We start from the raw sequence: 23,362 nt of genomic DNA on the forward strand, positions 1-23,362 counted from the left end.
CCCTGAAAAGCTCTTTGGTATCATATAAAGCTTATGCTGTAAATTAGAACAATACAGTCACAGGAAGACCTTACATTTAAAATTAAAGACATATATAACTTTCCTTCACATGAGCTTGCTCTCTAGATAGTAAAAGCCCAAAGAGCAGAATGTCTCATTTAGCTTTGCACCCTGGAGCCAGCTCAGTTCTGACACAGAAAAGCACAAAATAAACAGACACACTGACTCATGAAGCTAATCAAGACCTGACTCAGTACCCACAGTGTGCCAGGCACTGCTGAGGTGCTGGGGAGGAGGCAGTGAACAAAAAACCCACAGAAATCTGTTTTTGTGGAAAAACAAGATCAATAAATTTTATGTTAAAGAAAAAACAAGGTAGGGAAGGAAAGTGCAGAGTGTGGAAACAGGAATAGGGTTGGAATTCCAGACAGTGTTGTCAGAGACGCTCACTGAGAAGGCAGGTGAGGGAAAGCCTGAGGCCCCTGGGAAGGCACGTGTGTGTGCAGGAAGAGCAAGTGTTTGCAGGCCTTGCTCTCAGTACCAACAGTGGGCAGTGCCACTGGCTGGAATGAGTGAGGGCAGGGCCATTGCAGTGGGCCTCAGTGAAGTTTGAGGGCGGCAACTCAGGGAGGTAAAGATCCTAATAAAGACTCTGACTCTTCATCTGAGTAAGTGGAGGGAGGGAGCGGAGCAGCATACTCTGACTTGTCAGGCCGTGGGCTGCTGGAAGTCTGACAGACAAAAGTCACAGGCTACAGGCAGGAGTTGAGAGCAGCTGAAACTCTCAGGTGTGGGATGAAGGCTGGCAGACCAGGAAGTTGTGGAGGCAAAGAAAACTCCTGGATTCGCTTTTGGATATGGTTTTGATAGAAAAGAGCAATCCTAGGACTATGTCATAAGCAACTAGAAGAATGGAGACACCACCTGAGATACAGGCAAGGTTATGGAATTAAGAGAATTTGGGCAGGAGCAAGGTGTGAGAAAGGGGTGATCAGGAGCTCAGCTTTGGATGTCTACGCTTGGGGTGTCTAGTGAGCTTTTAAGAGATGTTCCATAAGTGGATGGATCTATGTGCCCACGTTAGGCTGGAGACAAACTGAGGAGTTACGGAGTCATGTTTATATGGTCTGTAGAGTTTTAAGACTGGATGACATTATCAAAGGAATGAACAAAGAAACAAGAGTTGTACAAGCACTGACTGGGGTAGAAAATCCCTCTGAACAGAAATCAAGGAGATGAAGAGAAACTAGCGACAGACAAAAGAAGAGCAGAGAAGCAGGGGAATTGGGTGAGTCCTGAAAAGAGAAAAAAGCAGATCAATGGGAAGTAACTACACACATCAATTCTGCTGAAACATCAAGGTGCGTGGAGATGCACACCTGTAATGCCAGCAATCAGGAGGCTGAAGCAGTGAGACCATCAAGAGTTTGAGGCCAGCCTGGGCCACATAGTGAGTTCAATCAAGGTCAGCCTGAACTACATAGTGAGACAAAGTCTCAAAAAACAAGCAAACAAACAAACAAACCCAGAAAAACAAAAACAAAACAGGACCAAGGAGGGGAAGAGATAACCTGAAAAGAGCCTTTTTTAAGAGAGGATGAGAAAAAGAAACAAGTTTAGACAACTTTTAAGGAACTGTGTTGATTTGTAAAGGAAAGAATAGGTCAATAATTGAACAAATGAGGTGAAGGGTTTTTTTTTTGTTTTTTTGTTTTTTTTTAAAGAGAGCAGACATAACCAGTATGTTTGATTGCTAAGGGGATGACTCAGTAGAGAGGGAAAGTCAAGTAATTGGTCAAGAGAGATGTATGAGCACAGTGAGTGGACAGGCAGAATGGCTTTGGCTTCTGAAGGCTTTGAAACTCAGACGACTGGTAAGTTACATATCTTCTCCCAGAGGAATCCTAGAAGTTCTCAGTTACATGTCCTGAAGAGTCAGAAACAGACAGAAAGGGGCAGAATCGCCTAAACCTGTATGGGCTAAAGCTAAAGATACTAACTGTTACACTCCTGTTTGTAAAGTGAATCAATCACTCAGTACCTGCTCCATGGCATATGATGAACTAAAGACTCCACTGCTGCTGCTACTGGAGCTGGTTGAAGAATCTGCTGAGCTCCCAGAGGGGGTTCCGCTGCCAGAGGTCTTCACTGTAAGGACCTGCTCATCAGAAAAGCCCAGCTGGTGGAGCAGCTTTTGGTCTTTATTCACTGTCAACTGCAAAAAATGGTTTCAAAATTACTGAGAGGAAAAAGATAAAAGCATTCACAGCAGGCTAAGTGCCAAAAACTGCTATTTAACCTACCAGGCTATCATTTGTAAATATCTGAATATTATCCACAGGAGAGCACAACTGCTTGGCTATCTTCCACCGCACACTCCCTATAGTTTCATTACTGTGGGCCTGTAAAAGAAAGTACAGCACTGCTGTTGAGAAATCAATGACTGGTTCCTTTTAAATAACTGATAGCTTGTACTATGCACTGGGCCCCCTTCTAGAACTAGAAGCTGGGAACGGAGCAGAGAAGCAACCCACAGCAAAGAACTTTGCTCCTGTAAGACTTCTCTCCTGCTCTAAGTCCACACTCCATCCTTACCATCCTATGTAGAGTAAAATCCGACCCTCCACCACAGCACCTTGCACTCTGCCCTGCTCACTGTAGTCTACCCACACAGCCACCTGCCTACCCTTTGTACCTGTGTGCTGCTCCTTTTGCTCAAATCTCTCTTCTAAAGAATTATCATTTACTCTGTCATCAAGTCTGCTCAAATGTCACCTCAGAGACTTTCCCAGTCTATCTTTAAATAATATCTCATGCATACCCATTACTTCCTACCAACTTAGCCTGCTTTATTCTTACTCCTTATAACACTTACCACTACTTAGCATTATATATTTATATGTATTTACATATCTGCCTGTACCCCCTAGTTTCCCATCATTTCAGGTCTTTATTCTAAATCTGTTTATCAAATAGCTTTAAAAATCATCATTCATGTGCCTCTCTCCATCAACACTCTTATGAAAGTAACAAGACAATGAACATGGCTACAGAGCTTAGAGTAAACCTACCTCTACAGTGAATGTATCTTTGGTAGACTCATAGGTAACATTAAGAGTTAAAAGATGTCCATGAAACGAGGCACCATGAGGTAGAATTGTTCGTGGAACAGAGTAAAAATCCTTGAAAAAGGTAAAAGCCAAACAAGTCAGGTGTACAGTGTGTTACTAAACATGTCAGAAATACACACTTACACCTTAATCTACTAGTATCATAAAGCTGCCTTAGAGGGAGAGGCCTACCTCTATAGTGATCACATAGCGTTCTGCCAGAAGTAGCAATCTCTCAATTATTACAAGTTTGGTGGACCTATGGATTAAAAAAAAAATTAAATGTATTTGGAATGAATTGCTGGCTTGAGCTCAATTCTAATCTGATTTCACACAAACCACAGACAGTGCTCACTGGTCTAGGACTGGAACCTGAGAAGATTAAACTTCTCTTTCACTCAGTGAGGAGGTGGTTCAATCTACTCACACTATAGCATACAGATGCAGCACCTTCCCACATTTCCTTTTTCTTTCCTTATAATATTATTGTTATTATCATTATTATTTTGATTTTTTGAGACAGGGTCTTGCTTTGTAGCCCAGGCTGGCCTCAAACTCGTGGCAACCTGTCTGCTTTAGCCCCCTGAGTGCAGGGACTACAGCATGCGCCACCACGCCTGGTTCTTCCTCCTTTAATTTAACCAGATGTTCCATATACTGGACCTCCAGGCCTAACTGTCCATCAGTCCTCCGATAATGAACAATCAGAGTTTGACTCTCATAATTTTACAATTAAAAAATGCCACAAAACTGTAAATATATGAAAGCTGACAAAGTCTTGAACTGCCACACATAAAAATTGAAATTTGAAGATGAAATCTGAGGTCTCTTTTAGTTGAAGTAATAGCACTGTAATATTCAACTCATTTGAAATAACAGCACTGCAGTATTCTACAGCTAATAGGTCACAGCTTTATACATCATTAAAGAAAACACCATACATACTAACATTAATAAACAAAATTCAAGTGCCGTTAATATAAGTGGTTATTATTCCAGAAAGTCTGCATATTTCAAATAGGCCTATTTCTAAAATTAAAGAACGATACTGATACTACCACTCTCCAATAACTGGACTAAGTTTTCCAATTAGCAGTCCTGGAAATTTCTTCTCTTTTTTTCCCATTTGTTTGTTTTTTGAGGCAAGTTCTCACTATGTAGTCCAGGTTGGCTTTGAACTTGTGATGACTCTCCTGCTCTGGCCTCCCCAGAGCTGGAATTACAGGTGTGAGACACTACACCTGGCTCCTAGAAATTTTACTTTAAAAACAGTTGGTTAACACATTTTAACAGTTCTATTAAATGTAAATTCTAAATTTTTCCAGTTTATGGGCAAGAACTGAAAGCTTGATATTCAAATAAAATCAAATGCGATAATTTGTGAACAGCTTTAATCATGTCTCAATAATTATATCACAGTTTATATTGCAAAATATTATAAAGATAAAATAACACATCCCTCTAGAACAATTATGCATACTGAAAAGTTCTTTCAAAACTAGCAAAATGAGATAAGCTACATTTCAGTTCAAATTCAACTTTGAAATTATACATTGTTAGCATCTACTTAAGAGTTTATAATAAGGCTTTAAAATTACGTGTTTTTCTGTGTAGTCAAAAGTACAGCTATACAGTATTAACTCATTTAGAAAAAGATAACAAAAAAAGAGAATATGGGCAAGGATATTGCTTTGATTACCCTTTTAAAGGAAGGTTTTGAAAAGAAAAACAGTATCCCCAATAGTGAATAAAAAATACACAAAGTGTTCCAGGAGTAAAGAATGACTATGCAGGGCTGGGGATTTAGCTCAGTGGTTCTGGAGCCTGCCTCGCAAGCGCAAGGACCCAAGTTCGATCCCCAGTACAAAAGGAAAGGGGAAGGGGAAGGGGAAGACAGACAGACTGACTATGCAAGGACCCATCACCAGAGGGCAAGCAGCGTGTGGCATGGAGGGCAAATCCATTTGGTGAGCCCACACCAGGATCCCAGGTATCAATGATGTGGAGCTGTTTACCAGTCTTGAAAGGTTCCTAAAACCCCACTAAAGTATGTTAATTACTTCAGCCTTATGTTTCTAAGTACACATTGTTTCTTACTATTTTAAAGAACTCAGCAAATATTTAATTCAGATTTTGCTGGTAATAGCTGAAAGCTTAATCATAGCAATGTGACCTCAAAGTTTTAACACAAACATATAGAATAAGTACTTTAATTGACTATCATTACATTACATACATGATTTTTAACCAATCACCATCTTCCACTCTATTTTGCTTACCTCATCAATGCCCTAGATTTGACCAAAGATAAAAAGTTATTGGTGAGGAAATATTTTATTAGATAATATTATATATGTAATAAAATACATATTTGTACATTGAATATATCTTTATTCCACCTAAACATATTACTCATGTTACAGGGAATAAAAATACTGTGAAATACATAAAAGCACCAATTAGCTAGGCACAGTAGTATGTGTCTATAATCCTGGCTCCTCAAGAAACTAAGGCAGGAGGGTCAGTTGAGGCCAGGAGCTTCCCACCAGCCTGGGCAACATAAGGAGAGCTTCACCTTCACAACAACAGAACCTGTCCACAAGGCAGGTGGGTAGAGCCACAGCTACGCTTGGGTGTTTCTGGCAATGGCCTACAGATTGTCAAGATACGGATTTGGAGGTATATGATATAGAAAATATAATTCCTCAGAATATGACTATTAGGAAACACTATTACATAATATGAGGAAGCCAATAATTAAGACATCCAGAGAAAAAAATAACAATTTTTTTAAAAACCTGGTATCTATTTATGTGCTGTGTATTTGTTTTTACTTCTGTAATCACTTACCTATATGGGGACTGAACTGATGTTGCTACAGTTGGCATGGCAGTTGCTGTAAGCATTTTTGTGGCTCTGGTCACAGCGTGTGTTAGAGTGGGGCCACCAAGAGCTGAACTGGCTGCCTATAAAATAAATCAACATTCATCTGAATTGGAGGTCATTCAGCACGATCTCTGAACTTTATACACTAATAAACACCTGGACCCTTTCTAGTAATGATAGTAAAAAACATCTCTAAACATCACCACATGACCCCAAGAGACAAAATAAAGACCCAGAGGAGGACCACTGCTCTACATCTGTTAAAACTTACACAATACCTCGTATAAAGGAACTTGAATAAAGTTTTTTAATGGTATATTTGGATAGGAAATACTGTAGAGATTATAGCACATGCTGATCACTAGGCAGATTAACTTGTTGACATTTGGGGTCAGTAGCACTTTACGTTTTTGGAACACTCATTATTAGATACAAAAGTTAAGCACAAATTTCCAGTAAAAATGAATGCTTGGTGCTTTTTGGAAATAAGGTATTAGAAATACATACGAGATAATATTAAACAGCAGGTTTTTAATGGACAAATACAACCAATACCACCTACAACTGAGAGTCCTGATGTGCTCTTTAATAGCATTTATTGTATAAATTATGAGAAATGTGAAGGGTAAGAATGAAAGCCAAGTGCTTACATAAAGTTCCTGGACAGAAAAAGGAAAAAAAAAAGACTATTAAAAAGGTAGAATGAATAGCAGTCCTGTTTTCTTCCAAAAGGGAAGTGGGTGGTATGGGACAGAGAGGTGGTAAAGAAAAGGAACAATTTCTTAGTATATTTCTGTATCAGGGCTATCATGGACAAAATCTGTTCTCTGCGCTTCAACAAGGTACTCAACAAATTCGATAGGATCTAGCTATAAACATCAGCATTATATATTACCTAAAAATATAAAAGTATCAAAGGAGAAAAAAATTCAATTCAAAGACAGGTTAACAAAATTCGCTACTCACTTCTAGTCTTGTGTAGCAGTCAGCAATGAATTTCTTATGTAAAGATACCGAGTCCTAAAAATAAGAAGTATATGGAAATTTACATTACGTTTTGGCATTCAGTTATTATCATTATTAAGGACAAAACATCAAAATAAACAGTTTGGGGGCATGCCGAGGATCATAATCTATTAATAAAATATACATAAATTTCTGCTTTTTTGTCTGAGTAACTTCTTTTCTTGGATACTCACCTTCTTTAACCTAGGATTTAGATTAATGTAACTATAATTTATTATTAACTGAATAGCTTCATTAGCAATTTCTTCATCAGGTGATTCCATGGCTATTTTCCAAATGAAATCCATTCCTATTAATTCCAGCTTTTCTACATACTGTTCAAAAGAGAAAAGTTAAAATTACATACAAATTATACAGTACATTGGGGATACAAAATTACAGAAAGGGCCAGGGATTTAGCTCAGTGGTTCGGTGGCCTGCCTTGCAAGTCCAAGGACCCGAGTTTAATCCCTGGTACCAAAAAAAAAAAAAAAAAAAAAAAAAAAAAAAAAAAAATGAGCCTGCACCTCTTTGGGTCAGTATGAATTAAAACTGCAGAAAATACTGTGTACTGACACGGAACTTTAAAAAAAAAATCAACCACAGAAACAATGTGTAACTTCTATGGGAACCAGGAGAAAGACACACATTTTTCCAAACATTCCTGAAACCCAGCTGGACGTTACTCACATAAGCTATTGAAACAGCTCAAGAGTAAGATGGACACCATCTTTATGAGCTTTTCCTCAAACAAACAAACAAACAAACAAAGTCAACCTACAAGTGATTACTCATTCTTGGGGCTTAATCTGGTTTTCCAAATGCTCAGTTATAAGTAGCAATTGTAAGATTTTATAAATATCTTTACCATCCCAGGAAGCCAGCATATGAATAAAAGGGACTTAAATTGAAAAAAAAGTTTTTAACCTTTCTTTTTTAAAGGCCACATGTAAACATAGCTATAAACTATAAACATTCTATAGACCCCCATTTTCCTGTTTCATTGTCTGTTCCTACATTTTTTTTCTTTAATCCCTGCCACTGAGATCATCAGAATGAAGATTCTACCTCTTGTTTAGGCACATGTGAATTGCTGGATCTCAGGAGTAAAGCCTCTCTTCCAAATTCATCTAGCCATAGGAGCCTACAGCTGCCCCAGCTAAGCAAGATGCCAAGACAGTGGTGGGATAAGTGAGCAGAGTAGCAACAGCCTACGTGGCTGAGGAGTGCAGAAGTGGGGACAGAGAGCCTTCATCGCACTTGAGGATAGGCTTTGCCTTCAAGGCAGAGAGCTCCGTCTTTTTTTTTTTTTGGTACCGGGGATTGAACTTAGGTCCTTGCACTTGTGAGGCAGGCACCAGAACCACTGAGCTAAATCCCCAGCCCTTTTTAGATAGCCAGTAGGGGAACAGCTGGGTCAAATGGGACTTCTAATCCTAGTTTCATTTTTTTTTGGTACCGGGGATCAAACTCAGGTCCTTGAGCTGGCAAGGCAAAAGCTAAATCCCTGGCCCAGAGAGCTCCATCTTAAAAAAAAAAAAAATTCATGTTTTCGCTCAATTAATACACACATATTTTTTCAGAATACAGTTTTACAAGATAATCCAAAGTATCTCAATAATAGAATAATGTACTTACCAACTGAGCTCCTTGTCTTTTTAATCGATGATCACAGAGATTCACATTTTCAAAAAAAGTTTTAAATAAGTTAAAACCTGAAATTATAAAATGATAAAATTTATACACACATAATGAAAAGAATAAAAACAGATTAGAAGGCAAAAACATAAAACTCTTCACTATAATTTCTTAGCTACAAAGTATTGAAAGCAGGGCCTGGGATTTAGCTCAGTGGTTCAGGTGCCTGCCTCGCAAGCATAAGGACCTGAGTTCGATCCCTGGAACCAAAAAAAAAAAAAAGAGCTAAAGTATTGAAAGCACAAACAGCCAGGCACAGTGACACGTGCCTGCAGACCCAGCTATTTGGAAAGTTGAGGTGGGAAGGTCGCTTGAGCCCAGGAGTCAGCAGTTCAAGACTAGCCTGAACACCAAAGCAAGATCCCACCTAAAATACAAACAAACCAAACCAAACCAATAAGTATAAGAAGCAAAAGAGCATAAAGGTAAGCTGGAACTAATCAACTAACTTTTATGCTTCAAAGAACCCTATCAATACTGCATTGTTTCTCTGGTGTGAGAAACTGAAAGTGGAAATAAGGACTAAAGTGTATAATAGATAATTGGGAAATGGGAAGAAAATGTTCAAATGGGAAAGGGAACAAGGAAGGAGAAAGGAAGAAAGGGACGAAAAAAAAAGTAAAAATGGAAAGAATGGAAGCAAAGCTTCCACCTATATCAAATGTCCACAGTAGGCTGATCTATAAAAAAATAGGTGAGAGCTGAGGCAAGAAATAAAGTGACTGCCAATGGGTAGAGAGCTTCCTTCTGGAGTGGTAAGCATGTTCAAGGATTACACAGAAGTGAAGGTCACACAACTTTGTGAATATACTCACAGCTACTCATTCTACACTTTAAAAACTGAAGAGTTCTATACTTTGATAAAGTTTTATTATAATAACCCTGTACTAAGAAAATTTCAAAAAGGCAATTTCATCTATCAGGCTATGTTTAATTATAAGATATCACTTATGCAAAAAGTAATTTATTTGTGTATATGTCTGTCTATGAGTACAGGGAAAATTCTACAAGGATGTATCAAAGTAACTGGTTGCTTCTAAGAAATAAGCTTACAAAGATAGGGAAGAATAAGAAGTAAAGCAAAAGTTTTAAGTTTTTTCCTACCATTCATAGTGATTTCATAGGACTCCAATTTCAGAATTTTCTCCTTGAAGAGCTGCTGCTGAACGTCACTCTCAAGATCATGCTGTCCTTTTGTAAACCACTCAAAGCACATCTGTGGATTAAGACAGACATTGTCCTATAGTCAACCCAACTGTTTCAGGCAAATACGCATTCCACAGTGGAAAGAGACACTATTTTTAATACTTCAAGAGTTAACAGAATTGCCAAAATACCACTAAAAACTGAAATGCTTAGAACTCTAAAACTAAAGCAATTACTAAGTAACTGCTACATAAACAAAATATGCACTCCTACTTTTCACTGAATTTTACACTTGAGTTTTCTCATCATCATTTATTAAGTCTTCTTGTGTGTGCCAGACACCATCGTATACTGAGTTCTTTCAACAATCTTATGAAGTAGTTAATACTTATTCTGTTAGATGAGATGAGGAAACTGAGATTCACTGTTAGCAAGCACGAAAGCAAGTGTTCTGTTCCTCGTTTAATCTGTTTTCAGCTGTCTAATTATACCTTTAAAAGTCTGTCTGGGCACTGATTCATTGTTAACTGTTTCTGGAAGAGCAACATCATTTTAAGGAAGTCAAAGGATTCTAGTTGTAACTTAAAATTAACTTCATTGGAGGAAAAATTAAAATATACCTAGAATTCTTCATTTGTAGGCACTTGGTTAAATAAGGTATTGTATCCAGAATGCTATCAAGATTATCAAAGTACTTTCGTTTTTGTTTGTATAATGGATACATACATACAATATTTTCAGCACTTATAGTTCCTAGCCCATACTATTTTATGCTCATAAACAATATACAAGTGTTTAGAAACTGAAGATGTGAGACATATAAAAAATGTGAAAGGGGCCAGGGATTTAGCTCAGTGGTTCTGTCACCTGCCTCGTAAGCACAAGGGCCGGAGTACAATCCCTAGTACCCCATCACAAACAAAAAAAAAAAGTGAAAGAAGCAAGAATATAATATTGAAATATTTCTGCCTTACTTTATCCATGATACCTACTTCTTACCTCTCTATCTAGTTCACAAACATCCTGGCCTGTTACAAGGCACTCCCAGATTTCCTTGGCACGATTCCAACCTAGATACAATGTAGCTTCTTGCAAGAAAAATGCCAGAAATTTCAGATGTGCCTCTAAATACTGCAAAAACAAAACAAAATAAAACAAAACTAATCAGTTAACTCCAGATATTCATGCCTAAAAGAAACATTAAAACAAAACTTTATTAGTGAACAGTACAACATAACAGAAGCTGCCTCAAGTCTATTACAAATTCAGTCAACCTTAGATGTCAATAAATTATAATTTCAGTAATTTCAAAATAAAATACCACAAGCTCACCAATGGAGAGTTAAGATATTTTTCTAATTTTTAAGCAACATTACTAATCAACTGATTTGAAAAATAAAACCCACTATCCACAGAACTGGCAATTACTATTTCAAATCAAAGACAAAAGGGATTTTTTAAAAAGTTTATTATATGCAATTTTTAAGTGAGTTCCTGTAAGATGAACTCATAAATAGTATTTTCTAAACTTCATCTTGGGTAGTCTATAGTCAAGATACAGAACTGTACCATTATTATAAAGATAACTCATGCTACTTCTTTATGGTTACAGTCAACAGATATTACTATTATAATTTAAGGAAAAATAAAAGGCCAAATGAATGCTCCAAATCATGAAACAGAAACACAATGCCTGATACCTCCCGGTAAGTGTATCGGCCGTCCACGAGCGTTAGTCCAGTGAGGCCCCCAGGCCCAGCCACAGCTGCTGCGAGTCGATGACAAGCTATCAAACTTCCCGTTACCAATTTCACTATTTCAAAATTTTTCTTCAAGTCTTGAATAATGCTCTTAGCAGAAACAATAAAAGAAAAGTGGTATGACAATTTGCAGTTATTTTAGGATGTTATCCTAAATAAGAAAACACTCACATTTCCTACATAACAGCAAATATCAATCTGGCATGTACATTTACTAGGGAACTAATAAACCTGTCTACTATTTTATTTTACTTGCATCTAAAAGAGATTTCTTATTTAAAAAGAAATTTAAAAATCTTCGAAAAGGGCTATTTCACATTCTGTATACACTTCTGGATTTTTCTTCTCAAGTTTATTACACTCTGAAAGCTGTAGCTTCTTAGGCAAATTAATCTGTTTGTGATACCAAACATGTCTGAGTCTTTTCAAATTTCTAAAACACCACTCTGATTTTTAAAAGTGCGCTTACTTATTTCAACAAATAAGGCACAAAATAAACTGGAAAGGAGCTAGGGATACATCAAAAGAAAAGTTCCACAGACATGAAAGCAAGAATGCTTAAGATCAAGATTATCAAATTACATCATATACATTAGTAATTGTAAAGCTATAAACTCAAAAATTTTAGCCATGTTCTCTTGGAAGTTATGTAATTGTATAATAATCAAAATCACTATCCTCTCACCTTGTCTTGCTTTTGATAGGTTTGCTTAATGAATGAACGGGTAATTTCATGGAGCTGACGCAAGGCTGGTACCACCCATACAAACTGGGGATTATTAAGCTGAGATGACTAAGTGAAAAAGAAGTTGCATTAATTAAATTTCGAAATAAATGGCAGGCTCATTTATCAGCTATAAAAAATTTCCAAGTCAATTAGGTTTTACTGTTACACATTCTATTATTTTCCTCTTCATATTGCTCATTTATAGCTCTTCCATGCACTCATAATTCAGTCTTCAATTTTGTATTCTGCATGCAATTTCCTAAATCAAGAACTGCAAACAGGAGCGGATGTGAAGTGACAGTAAATGTACAGGGGTGTATCAGCAAAAAACAGACAATAGGGAATTAGCAACTTCAGAGGACAGATTAAGTAGCACAGGGTGCTCAGACGTACTGACACAATAAATTGATGGCAAAGCTTAATAATGAACTGGCCAGCAAGTAAAACGGAGCGAGAATATGATCTTTTTTATATGAATAAGACGTCAAGGATCTGATCCAATACTGATAGTAGTCTAAATACTGAAGAAAATAGATCTGTTTATATTTCCTAGTTAAAACAATTTCAGAAGAGGTAATTCTATTTTTATTAATAAGGGGCTGGGGGCATAGCTGAGAGGTGAAGTACACGCGTAGCTCGTGTGGGATCCTGGGTTCAATCCTCATTATCCCCTCATTGCCATTTTTATTAATTGTTACAATCTCTTCAGCCTGCTCCCTTATACTTTTCAAAAACACTTTCAAATGTATTATAGCATTTCTGAAACTGGTACCTGACAATCTAGCCTTCACAGTATAGATCTGAAAAGTCTGATGTTCATGCAACACTCTTTAAAAAAGAACACTGGTTTTGAATAAACCTCAACTTTTGAACTATAGAATTTCATTACAAAATGTGGTCTCAGATTAAGCACTACTAATCAACCAAAAACCAATCAAAGCTTATTAAACCCTCAGTATTTATTTAAAAGGCAGCTGATTTTGTTTGTTTTAAAAATTCTAGTTTTATTGAATCTTCCTGGAAAATGAAGATCCTTTTGGGTAGGAAAAATACTGCAGATGTCTTTTGCAGAAGAGTATTTTATTACTGAATATATAAATATGGGCAAGCTATTGCCAAAACAATACTGTTTTCCTTGCTTCATAATGATTAGCTAGTCAATTAACAAATGCCCTATTTCCTGGAGTGTAAGACATAGGTTTTACAAATATTTACATTTCTTAAATTGATACTTCATACTATCAAGAGAAACTTACCAGCCACTAGGCGTGGGTGTAAGTTTGATACAGCTGTCTTTACCTCAGTTTGTGCAAACTTAATTATATAGAAGAGGTATTTGCCATAAGAGCTGATTTAGTTACTTGGTGGAAATAGTAACAAAGATGGTCTTTAAGTTTAAATTTGGATCACTGACTTGTTAAATGTTACCAAAAAGAGTACAAAATGATGTAATGCTGATTGTGTCCATCAATTAAGAGCAAAGAGAATGTTAATGGACTCAGACAAAAGTGTTTTTCAAAGTGTGATGGAATCAGGCCATGAGGAGCACTAAATGTCTGTCTTCAATTGTACCTTAATGCAAAGGAGCTGTTTAATTTAGTATCACTCAGTTAAGGAAAAGCAGCTTGAGTTTAATGAAAGAGGACAAGTACACAAAACTCTATATTCTTCAACATGTCTCAAAATTACACAGCCAGCCTGAAATATTTCAGAGTGATCCAAAGCACGACTGTAGACCATGACAGGCAGTGCACCACAGGGAAGTTGTGCGTGACTTGTCAAAACAGCTTGGATTTAGCATCTGACTGTGAATCTAAACAATGTGTGGTAAAAATTCAATATACAGTTTTTTTTCTCTGCAAATTTATGATCTGTGATTCAGGTTACACTGACTAGCATCTTAGAATCACAGAAATAAGGTATATATTTAAAGCCAACTACTCGTGAGACTATCTAGAGTACTTCTGCTAAAATAAAAAAGTTGCAAAATAGTAACAATCAAACTGAGGCTGCTGTTCAAATCGGTATCAACAGATTACAAAAATCAGGATATAAACATGAACCCTCTAGCATTAAGCAGTAAGAGTAATAAGTATCAATGTGACCAATTAAGTCAATATGGTTAGAATACTTTTAGTTAACATGGAAATTTATTATTGATTGTAACTTACTATATAAGAAAATTCTAAAACAGGAATTTAAGAATTTTTTTTCTATAGCCTTCTAAAGTTTAGCAACTAGGAAAGATGTTATTTATCCCAATTTGTCATGGTATTATATTGCCAAGTTACAAGAACAATTTAAACTACTCTTCCCCAATTAAATTTTACTTCTCTGATGCGATTATGGTAAACAAAAGGAACATAATTAACAAAGTCCTGGAACTGAGATTTCATGAGGAGTTGTTAATAGGACGTCCAAATTAGATCAATGTTAGATAAAGCCTGTGAGGTCAACTGGTTTAGGTAAACCTATGTGTAAATTCTCTTCATTCAATTTTTTGTTAAATGATTTACTAGTCTTTTAGTATTTCCAGTGATGAGGAACTCACTACTCAGAAGGCACGTGTTCTGTTTTCATCCTATTCTCACAAGCAAGTTCACTGATCTACTCTATTGAAACATGTCTCTGGGTAAGTCTCGGGAGAAAAAAGTTGAATCAAATCTCTCTGTAACAAATCTTCTAAACACCTAAAGGAAGCTTTCATTTTCTTCTTCAGTTCTGTCTTCTGAAAACTGAACATCCTCACTTTATTATCTGTCTTGTTTTTCAAGATTTAGCCTTTAATCTGGAACCAAAGCAGAAATTTTCCGATGAGAGGAAACTTTTTAAAAAGTATTTCCTCATCTACTAACACATCACTGTGATTTTGTCTGTCTTGAGACACCTTGCTACTTTTACTTTCTGTTACATGAGGCAACTCAACCATGTTCAAGTTGAGTGTTCCTAATAAAAAAATCTGAACTCAAAAGTGCTCAGAAACTGAACGTTTTGAGTGCTAACATCATGCTCAAAAGTTTCCTATTTCATGGCACTTATAATTTCAAAATTTTGCAGTACAATCTTTGCAAATATTCTAGAATGCAAAAAATCTTGGAAATCTGAAACACTTCTGATTCCAAGCATTTCAGATAAGGGATACTCAGTCTATACAAGCGAAGTTTTGAGTACCCTCACAGGAAAAGGGGAAGAAGTAAGAGGAAGGGGACTAGAATTTACAGAAAGCCTGCCAGGCACTGTGCTAGGAGGCCTAAAGACAATAACTTAAAGAATACGCAAATACTGCTGATTGAATTAAAAAATGCTTTTTTGTTTAGTAAAAATTTTTTGATAAGTACATTTAAACTTTTAATTGAAAGAAAAAAGAAGTGAAATTAAGAGGGAAAGGGTTGGGATGGAGAGTGGAAGGTCTAAAAGAAGCAAAGGAAAGAAAGAGGACCGAGGGAGCTGAGGGAACCCTGGCAGAATCTACAGAAATAAAGTTAAGAAATAAAGGTCAGAGTTTCTGAACACAACAGTGGGACTTGGGAATTTTATGAGTGTCAAAAGCAGAGGGAAGGGGAATCAGTTTGGGGAACAGAGGTAGCTAGGGTGGGAGGGGAATAAGAGGTGGGTGATCTTGTCTTACCCTTTGCTTAGTTTCTGTGTAGCCTGGCAGGGAGACATAATCCCCAGTCAGCCCACCTTGCTGCCTGGCAGGAAAGGGCATAGCATAGAGAAACACCTTTAGTGGCAGTAAATAATTCACTCCCCTGCCTGGAGCCATATCCAGGGGGCTTTGATCTTCCCACTGACCCCCTTTAGCAATGTGTACTTTAAGAAAGTATCTGTGAAAGCACTTTTGTAAACTAGCAAGTGCTATATAAAAATGTAAGATATTATTTAGAAGGAAATAGTGGTACACCAGAATTTCTTTACTGGGAGCAGTGGGAAAATAAAAAAGGAAGACTATTCCTTTCAAGTATCGCAAAATGACTCCAGAAATTTTCCTGTTACTTTTTGAGTTTTGTTATAAAACAACAAACATGAATGAAGTGACTGCAAGAAAAGCAATAAAAGATTCAATGATGCAACGGACTGCAGAGCTGGGTAATGCTGAGCTGCAACAAGGAAGGGATAATGGTTCAGGAGGGTTTTCTGGTTTCAAAAGCCATTTCCCTGGAGGGAAAGAAAAGTACTTTCATCTTTGACCTTCAAATCTATAAAGAAGTCCACCTGCTGCTGAGGAGACCATTTTTCTGCAGAGTCCCTTTTCCTGTTACATTACTGAAGGACCTAAACTTCTTCGATAACTTGATGAACTCCTTAGTCATAAGAAGAAGCTGTTAAATTATATGAGTCACTGAGCTGAGAAAATTGGAAAATTTCAAATTGCATCTGAGTAGAAAGACAGCACTGTTGTTGAATTAAAGGAATAATTTCTTATAACTCCAGCACTACTAGCTCTAGTCTGGGAATGCTTTTAAAAATCTCTAAAGCTAGGTCATGTGCAGAATATTCACCTAATCAAATTTTAGTGTCAGAAGTAAGAAACACAACATCTTTAAATGCTCCCAACTAAACCTTATGATCAAATACAACTCTAGAGAATAAAAGGCCCTTAAGTCATCAAAGCCTATGAGTAAGAGTTGAGTCTTTGAATATACCAATGAAAATTAGTAGTATCTCAAATTCTTTTAAGAAATATCAGTGAAAACCAAAGAATATGACTGACCAATGAAATACTACGCCACTTGCTGATATACCACAAACTTTTCTCCTTTAATAAAATGAAATAGTTTGGTCTGGGCAAGCCAGGGCGTATGTGGGAAGGTAATACTGTTCAGGCGAGGACTGCTGCAACCAGGAAAGCCCAATGCACTGAGTTGGCAACCATAAGAATCGCTCTCAAGAGGAATAGTGGAAGGTTACCGACTGGAGCAGCAGTAAAGCCACCATTGCTACTACTACATCTGCTCACCAGGATATTCCACAAGCTCCCAGCATAGGAAGCCGGAGACGCTGCAGGCCAGGCTTCCACAGCCCCAGTCCCTCTTGCAGCCACCATCCAATCCTCCCTTCTGAAATCCAGTGCGAGCACTAGGCCTTTATCGCAGCGATGGACTAAAACCTAGCAGCTGAAGTGCTACTTAAGTGCCAGCACTGAGTGAAACTCCTCTCCTTTCTTCCTGTCCTATCTAGGAGTTCCTCTACTTCTCTTAGGAGAGAAAAATGGGCATGAAATTTAAGAATCCATTGTACTTATTAAAGTTGTACATATTAGATCATATTTAAGAGGGGAAAACTAAGATGAAAGTCTTATAATTTTATAAAAGTTATATAAAACTATTCTTTCAATGTGCCACTACGTTTTCCCCTTTAAGAGAAAGTAACACCCAATCTTTAAATAAAGCACAGATCATAAACATCAAGTTTGTATATGGATATTAATTTAAAAACACTAAAGCATTTTAGTACTTTTAAATTGTGGTGCAACTTATTCAAAATAATTATTCAATCAGTATACCTTTTAGTTGTGTCCATCTGCAAATTCTTACCTTGAATCCATCCTTCTTGTTTTTTTCCAAACCTGACCATTCTCCAGGCTGAAAATTTATTTTAAAAGAAAAGTAAGTGTCTTATAAAAGAAATACTTATAATTTCCCAATCGTAGACTCTAAGGTAAGAGCTTCCAAACAGAACACTTAGTTTAATTTATGTAATAGGCAGGAAAGTTATTTGGTTCTAATTTCCCAGGCAGTGTTGTTGCTCTGACAATAAAGTTAGACCAAAGATGAAACCAACCCTTTTAATATCTTCTATGCACTTAATGATGTAGCTCCTCTTGACTGCTTCTTTCACTGCATATGCATCACTAAGGATTGTCAGGTGCTCCTCCAGGGCTTGCTGAATAAGACTGCTGGGCAAGGTTGGAAGATGAGCCAGTTCCCAGAGTACATCCAACACCTACAATAATACCACTAGGATGAGCCAGCCGATCTGCAAACACCAACTGCAACAAGCATTTGTAACTAAAAAGATCTATTTGATTCTCCTGCCTTTCCAGAAGTGGTCTCAAAGCGAGCTTCCCGGCCTATTCGTCCAATCAGGCTCAAAAGCTTCTGCCTCACTCTATCACTTTCAGTCTCCCAGCTCTGTATAACAGAAAAAGAAACAGAAATTACTTTACAGTCAAATTGGTAAAATGAACAAAAATTTTAACCTTGAATGAAAAAATGGGGAGGCGGGTCTCAAAAGTTTAAATTTTTAGAAAAATTTAGAAGTAAGCAACTGTAACTGAATGCATACCTTCTGAATGAGGACAAACAAATGATTAAGCTGATCAGAATTAAATTTCACAGCTGCTGCCGCAATAATAGTGTGAATGTTCTCAATCACGGTAGATGATTGTCCTGACTAGAAAATAGCAGACATTGGAAAAATGTTAAATCTTAGAACTTGGCAAAACCTAAGTCTTCTCCCTGGTAATTTACACAAGGAAAAGCAAAAATATAACAAAAATAAACTGATTGAAGTCTAATCAGCATACACTTGTATGATAATACTGGCAAGACTACATGAAGCAACCATTATCAATGGTTATCAGCTGACCTTATTTAAATTCCTAGAGGTGTTAAATCTCTAACAGAACAAAGTAAAAACATCCCAGAATCAAGTTCTCAGTCTGACATTCACTTTAAGGAGAGAAAAAATACAGTAATGCCTTGGGTTCATGAATGCTTCTGTTTACAAACAATTTGGTTTGCAACAAAAGCGTTCAGCAAAATTTTGTTTCAGTTTGCCAGCTCTGCAGTGCGTGACAAACATGACCATGGCCACCTTTCCACACAAACACGAAAGCAACCACAAACCGTAAAACAAATTAAGTTCATAAACCGAGGTACAGTATCATTGTATTTTCAACTAGGTAAGAAACTCAAACTGACTAAATTACAAGACAAGGGTATTCACTTTTAATATTTTAAAAATAATTTCAAGAACTTCAAATGGGAGTATAATATGCCCTACTTCTAATTTTGCTCATAAAGACTGTGTGACTTACTTAAATCAATATGTATCTCTCATGGGCAGTAAGTCAGAGCTGCAGACCTACTGCTGACCTTATTGCCTTACTGTCAACACTCACTTTAAAATTTCAACAGTGGTACTGTTCCACGTTACTGTGACACATGTGAGAAACGTGAAAAGCAGGGAGGTATTTGTAGACTCTTTAATTTTCTTGCACTTGCTGTGTACACAGATGTTTACTAAATGATCACTTCTTGGCCTTTTGGCTAAGATCAAGTGCAGATGTTTACTGAATGTAGTAGGTATACACAATACAGACACCATGATCTCTAATATTCAACCTTATACAAATTCAAAATTTAAACTCACAGAACAAAATTACATGAGGGTAGTCGAAAAGGCCAAGACAAATAAAATCTATGGACCTAGGAGTGTTTTTGATTTCTTTTTCATTCTTGCTCCCTACCTTCTGTAGTTTGCTCAGTAATGTTGGGTCGGGAGACTACAAACTACACTTCTCAGAATCCTTTCCTAGCTATCTTCCCATTACTGTATGCTCTACTGGTGAGGGGCAGTGCTGAGAAATAAGGCAGGGGAAGGCAGGAGCATCTCTGGTTTAGGCTCAGAGAGTAAAAACAGGGTGGGCTGAGGCAGTATGGTGTTCCCAGAAGTGCGAGTGGCAAAAGCATGACTGACAGTTCCAGCCCTTGTAAGGAAAGCACCTCTCAGAGCACTGTTCTCTCCTTGGGCTTAGTTAGCATCCTTTCTTCCTTTTCACTTCTCCAGCATTCATTCTTTGCTCTTTCCTATATTTATTTTTAACCATCCACCTTAGCAACACCTTTGTAAACAATCCCTTGTAGTCAATTTCTTGTGTTTCAAATACATAGCACAGTTTGTTTCCCGATGAGACTCTTGATTCATATAGTGACTACGTGGACACAGACAAGGTGAGCTCTAGGATTTTTTCTGGCTTACCAGTTAGGTAAGGATGATACCATTACTGAATGACAATAAGACCAAGTAGATTTGGGCTTAATGAAAGATATTGATGAGATACACAGGGGCTCCAAAGAGAGGTCCTAATTAAAGATATGCTTCACAGAGTCACAGCCCTGGACTGATAAAAGATATACATACACCTAACCTAGTCTGCTACTGATAACCTTCAGGAAAGTTTTTAAGAACTTAATCTAAGAAATAAGACTAGCAGACTAAATCAGTAGTTTGGAACTTCTTGGGCGTAGTGGAGTCCTTTTGATGTAAGCAATCTTAATAAAAACCTAAAACCGTGAAACAGAATAGGTACAGATGCTTAGGTTAAGGCAAAACACAGGTCCCCTTTCTTGTACACACCACTCTCTTCCCTCTCCTGTTACCCATACATGTCAGAAAAGGGCAAAAATAATTCTGATCAACTTACCTGTATCTTCCAAATTTTAGTGAGCTCATCTAATGATAATTTACTGCCCAAGAGTTCAATAATCCCCTTTATACGATCACAGTATTGTGCTTGGTCTATGTTGCCTAATAGAAAAAACACCAGAGAGGAAGACACCAGATACAGTGAACACTGACTCTAAATATACTTCTATTAATTCAAAGTCACAGTTACTTTCTAAAAGATTGTTCAAAATCTAATACAAAGAAATGATTTGTACCTTTTAAAAGTGTTAATTTTTATTTTTTGAAAGCAACTCACCTTCCAGTGCAATTGACAAAACTGAGTTTTCAACTAGCCAGTCTAACAGTCTGTCTGTATCTATCGCATTCTTCACAGATTTGGATAAAGTGCTGTCTTCTATAAGTTTGGTTACCTGAAAAGACAGGATTGATGTGATCGAATCTAGTATGTGTAATTAAAATCTCCACATATATATGTAAAATCTATAAGATTTATAACTAGCCAACAGGTATCAAAAGGCAGTAATCAGATATCAACAGACTATTTGCGATGTGTCTAGAAAGAACGTTTTGCCATCCTCTCTGCTTCTACGCCTTGAACCACTGCTAACTGGCTCAGGAATGCACATCTAACCCACATTTCAGTCAGGGCACATCCTCCAAAATTTACAACTGGGATGAGGAAGAGAGTGTCAGTCCCTCACTGACGATAAGAACTGCAGGGTGTACAGTCTGGAAGCTACCCATGGCACTGGGCTCTACCGTATGAAAGATGTCACACTGCGCATAGAAGGAACAATGCCAACATACGCAGAAAAACAGAGGGAAGACTTGGACTAAGTCCTGGCAGGTCTTTTATTTATGTGAAAGAGCCAAGCCTCCTTCCAACAGATTCCTCTTTTGGCCTAAAATGGTTCAAGATTAGTTTATTTCACACGCAATTAAGAATCCTGAATCCTAACTAACCCTTCAGTGATCTGAAGGAAAGATCACTGGATTTACAACTGAACTGTCCTGGCTAAACTTGTCATTTACCAAATACAAGTTTAGGGAACTTAAAAAAAAAAAAATTACTTCTATCATTTTACTCAGACCCACACAGTTGTAGATGCATTCTTGTTTAAGATTTGGTTGAACCCACATGTGAAATAAAAAGGAACTGTCCCTCGGGGTAAAAAGTAAATCTCAAACCATACATTCTGAGAGATTACGTCGTAGAAAATGTCACAATAACATTAAATACTTCAGAGAATAAATTTGAAAGTAATACTAATAAGATGGTTTATTAGCAATTATAAATCCTTTCTATATAATCATTTTCTACATAGTCACTGTTATCTCATTATATGATTAAGGGAAACATTCTCTTTTTCTCAATATTTTTACATTAATTACCACAAGCTTTGGCAGAGCTTCAGATCCTGAGTCTTTTAACTTATAGAAACAAATGTAAAACTCACTTCTTTAAGGGAATTCATTTTAGCACTGAAATGTGGTGACTTCAGCATGCGCAGGAGGATGTCAAGTCGAAGGTCATCCACAATCGTTACAAGATCAGGCTGGAAGCGCATGCAAAGTAACTTAATGGCAGACAAGAGCTCAGGTATGCTGACCAGTCTCTTTAATTCAATAAAAACAGAAAAAAGAACTGTAAAAACATTTCAATTCCAATTCACACAACACACAGGAGAATACAGGCTAAGAAGTCTGGGGTACCTGATATTCTACATAACTAGCTAACTACACTTTGATCACCAGAAATTAAGTACACTGGTGAGCAACCAAACCAAACCAAACCAAACCGGCTCAAGAAATCCAAGACATATAAATCACGTTAAATGTTAAAACTGTTTTAAACAACTAAAAAAAAAAAAAAAAAAAAAAAAAAGCTTTTAATACTAAATTATTTTAAAGTTTTTTCTACTCCATTATATTGACTGCAAATTCAAGTCAGTAGAATTCTGAATAGTGAACACATACCAAGAATACTGCATTCTGTTGACTGAGGTAACACCAACCTTTTTGGGTGAGGGAATGTAAAATTAATTTGTTGAGAATCAATTAGGTGACCAGACTCTAGACAGCAATGCTGTGCTAACCTTCCAAGTCCTGGCTCTGGTAGATAGACTATTGGGCACTATGGTTTATCTAGTTGGCAACACAACTTACCTTGTCTTTGAGGTCTTTCTCTTCCACACTCCGCACATCCTGTATTGTAGTAAGGATGACTGGGTCTAGCATGGGCTACAGAAACAAAATGTTGCAGTTAGTAAGAACCCCTGAATCCTGCTGGTTGTGATGACACATGCCTATAATCCCAGCACTTGGGGAGGCTGAGGCAGGAGGACTTCAAGTCCAAGCTCATGCATTAGACAACTTAATGACTCAACAAGTCCCTGTCTCAAAATAAAAAGACTCGAGATGTAACTCAGTGCAAAGGATGTGGATTCAATTCCCAGTACTGCAAAACAAAGTCAAAACTTTTAAAACTCTTGAATTTGTCCCAGAAGGAGAGAGGAGCTATTTGTTTTTAAATTTTAAATTGAATTTATTGGTACATTCTAGGTAGGCAGTACAGTTACATTCATTACTGGGATCTTGTACCTTTACATGCCAGG

General features: G+C 37.1%; 1 protein-coding gene across 1 annotated transcript in view; it reads right to left on the minus strand.

Annotated features, from left to right (window-relative positions):
* The window catches only part of Usp24 (ubiquitin specific peptidase 24), a 145,345-nt gene that overhangs the window by 74,526 nt on the left and 47,457 nt on the right, over window positions 1–23,362 (minus strand). The window contains exons 9-28 of the mRNA XM_010610426.1: window positions 22,914–22,988; window positions 22,205–22,363; window positions 21,043–21,157; window positions 20,764–20,867; window positions 18,621–18,728; window positions 18,371–18,466; window positions 18,117–18,278; window positions 17,870–17,917; window positions 12,291–12,398; window positions 11,546–11,695; window positions 10,845–10,976; window positions 9,804–9,915; window positions 8,640–8,716; window positions 7,196–7,336; window positions 6,963–7,016; window positions 5,961–6,076; window positions 3,303–3,369; window positions 3,072–3,182; window positions 2,304–2,402; window positions 2,042–2,215 (exon numbers count right to left, since the gene is read on the minus strand). Of these exons, the coding sequence (XP_010608728.1) occupies window positions 2,042–2,215; window positions 2,304–2,402; window positions 3,072–3,182; window positions 3,303–3,369; window positions 5,961–6,076; window positions 6,963–7,016; window positions 7,196–7,336; window positions 8,640–8,716; window positions 9,804–9,915; window positions 10,845–10,976; window positions 11,546–11,695; window positions 12,291–12,398; window positions 17,870–17,917; window positions 18,117–18,278; window positions 18,371–18,466; window positions 18,621–18,728; window positions 20,764–20,867; window positions 21,043–21,157; window positions 22,205–22,363; window positions 22,914–22,988 (2,208 nt within the window). The remainder of the gene's footprint in view (window positions 1–2,041; window positions 2,216–2,303; window positions 2,403–3,071; window positions 3,183–3,302; window positions 3,370–5,960; window positions 6,077–6,962; window positions 7,017–7,195; window positions 7,337–8,639; window positions 8,717–9,803; window positions 9,916–10,844; window positions 10,977–11,545; window positions 11,696–12,290; window positions 12,399–17,869; window positions 17,918–18,116; window positions 18,279–18,370; window positions 18,467–18,620; window positions 18,729–20,763; window positions 20,868–21,042; window positions 21,158–22,204; window positions 22,364–22,913; window positions 22,989–23,362) is intronic.

The sequence above is a fragment of the Fukomys damarensis genome, unplaced genomic scaffold (genome assembly GCF_012274545.1).
Source record: "Fukomys damarensis isolate Sample0158 unplaced genomic scaffold, DMR_v1.0_HiC HiC_scaffold_23, whole genome shotgun sequence".
Taxonomy (NCBI): domain Eukaryota; kingdom Metazoa; phylum Chordata; class Mammalia; order Rodentia; family Bathyergidae; genus Fukomys; species Fukomys damarensis.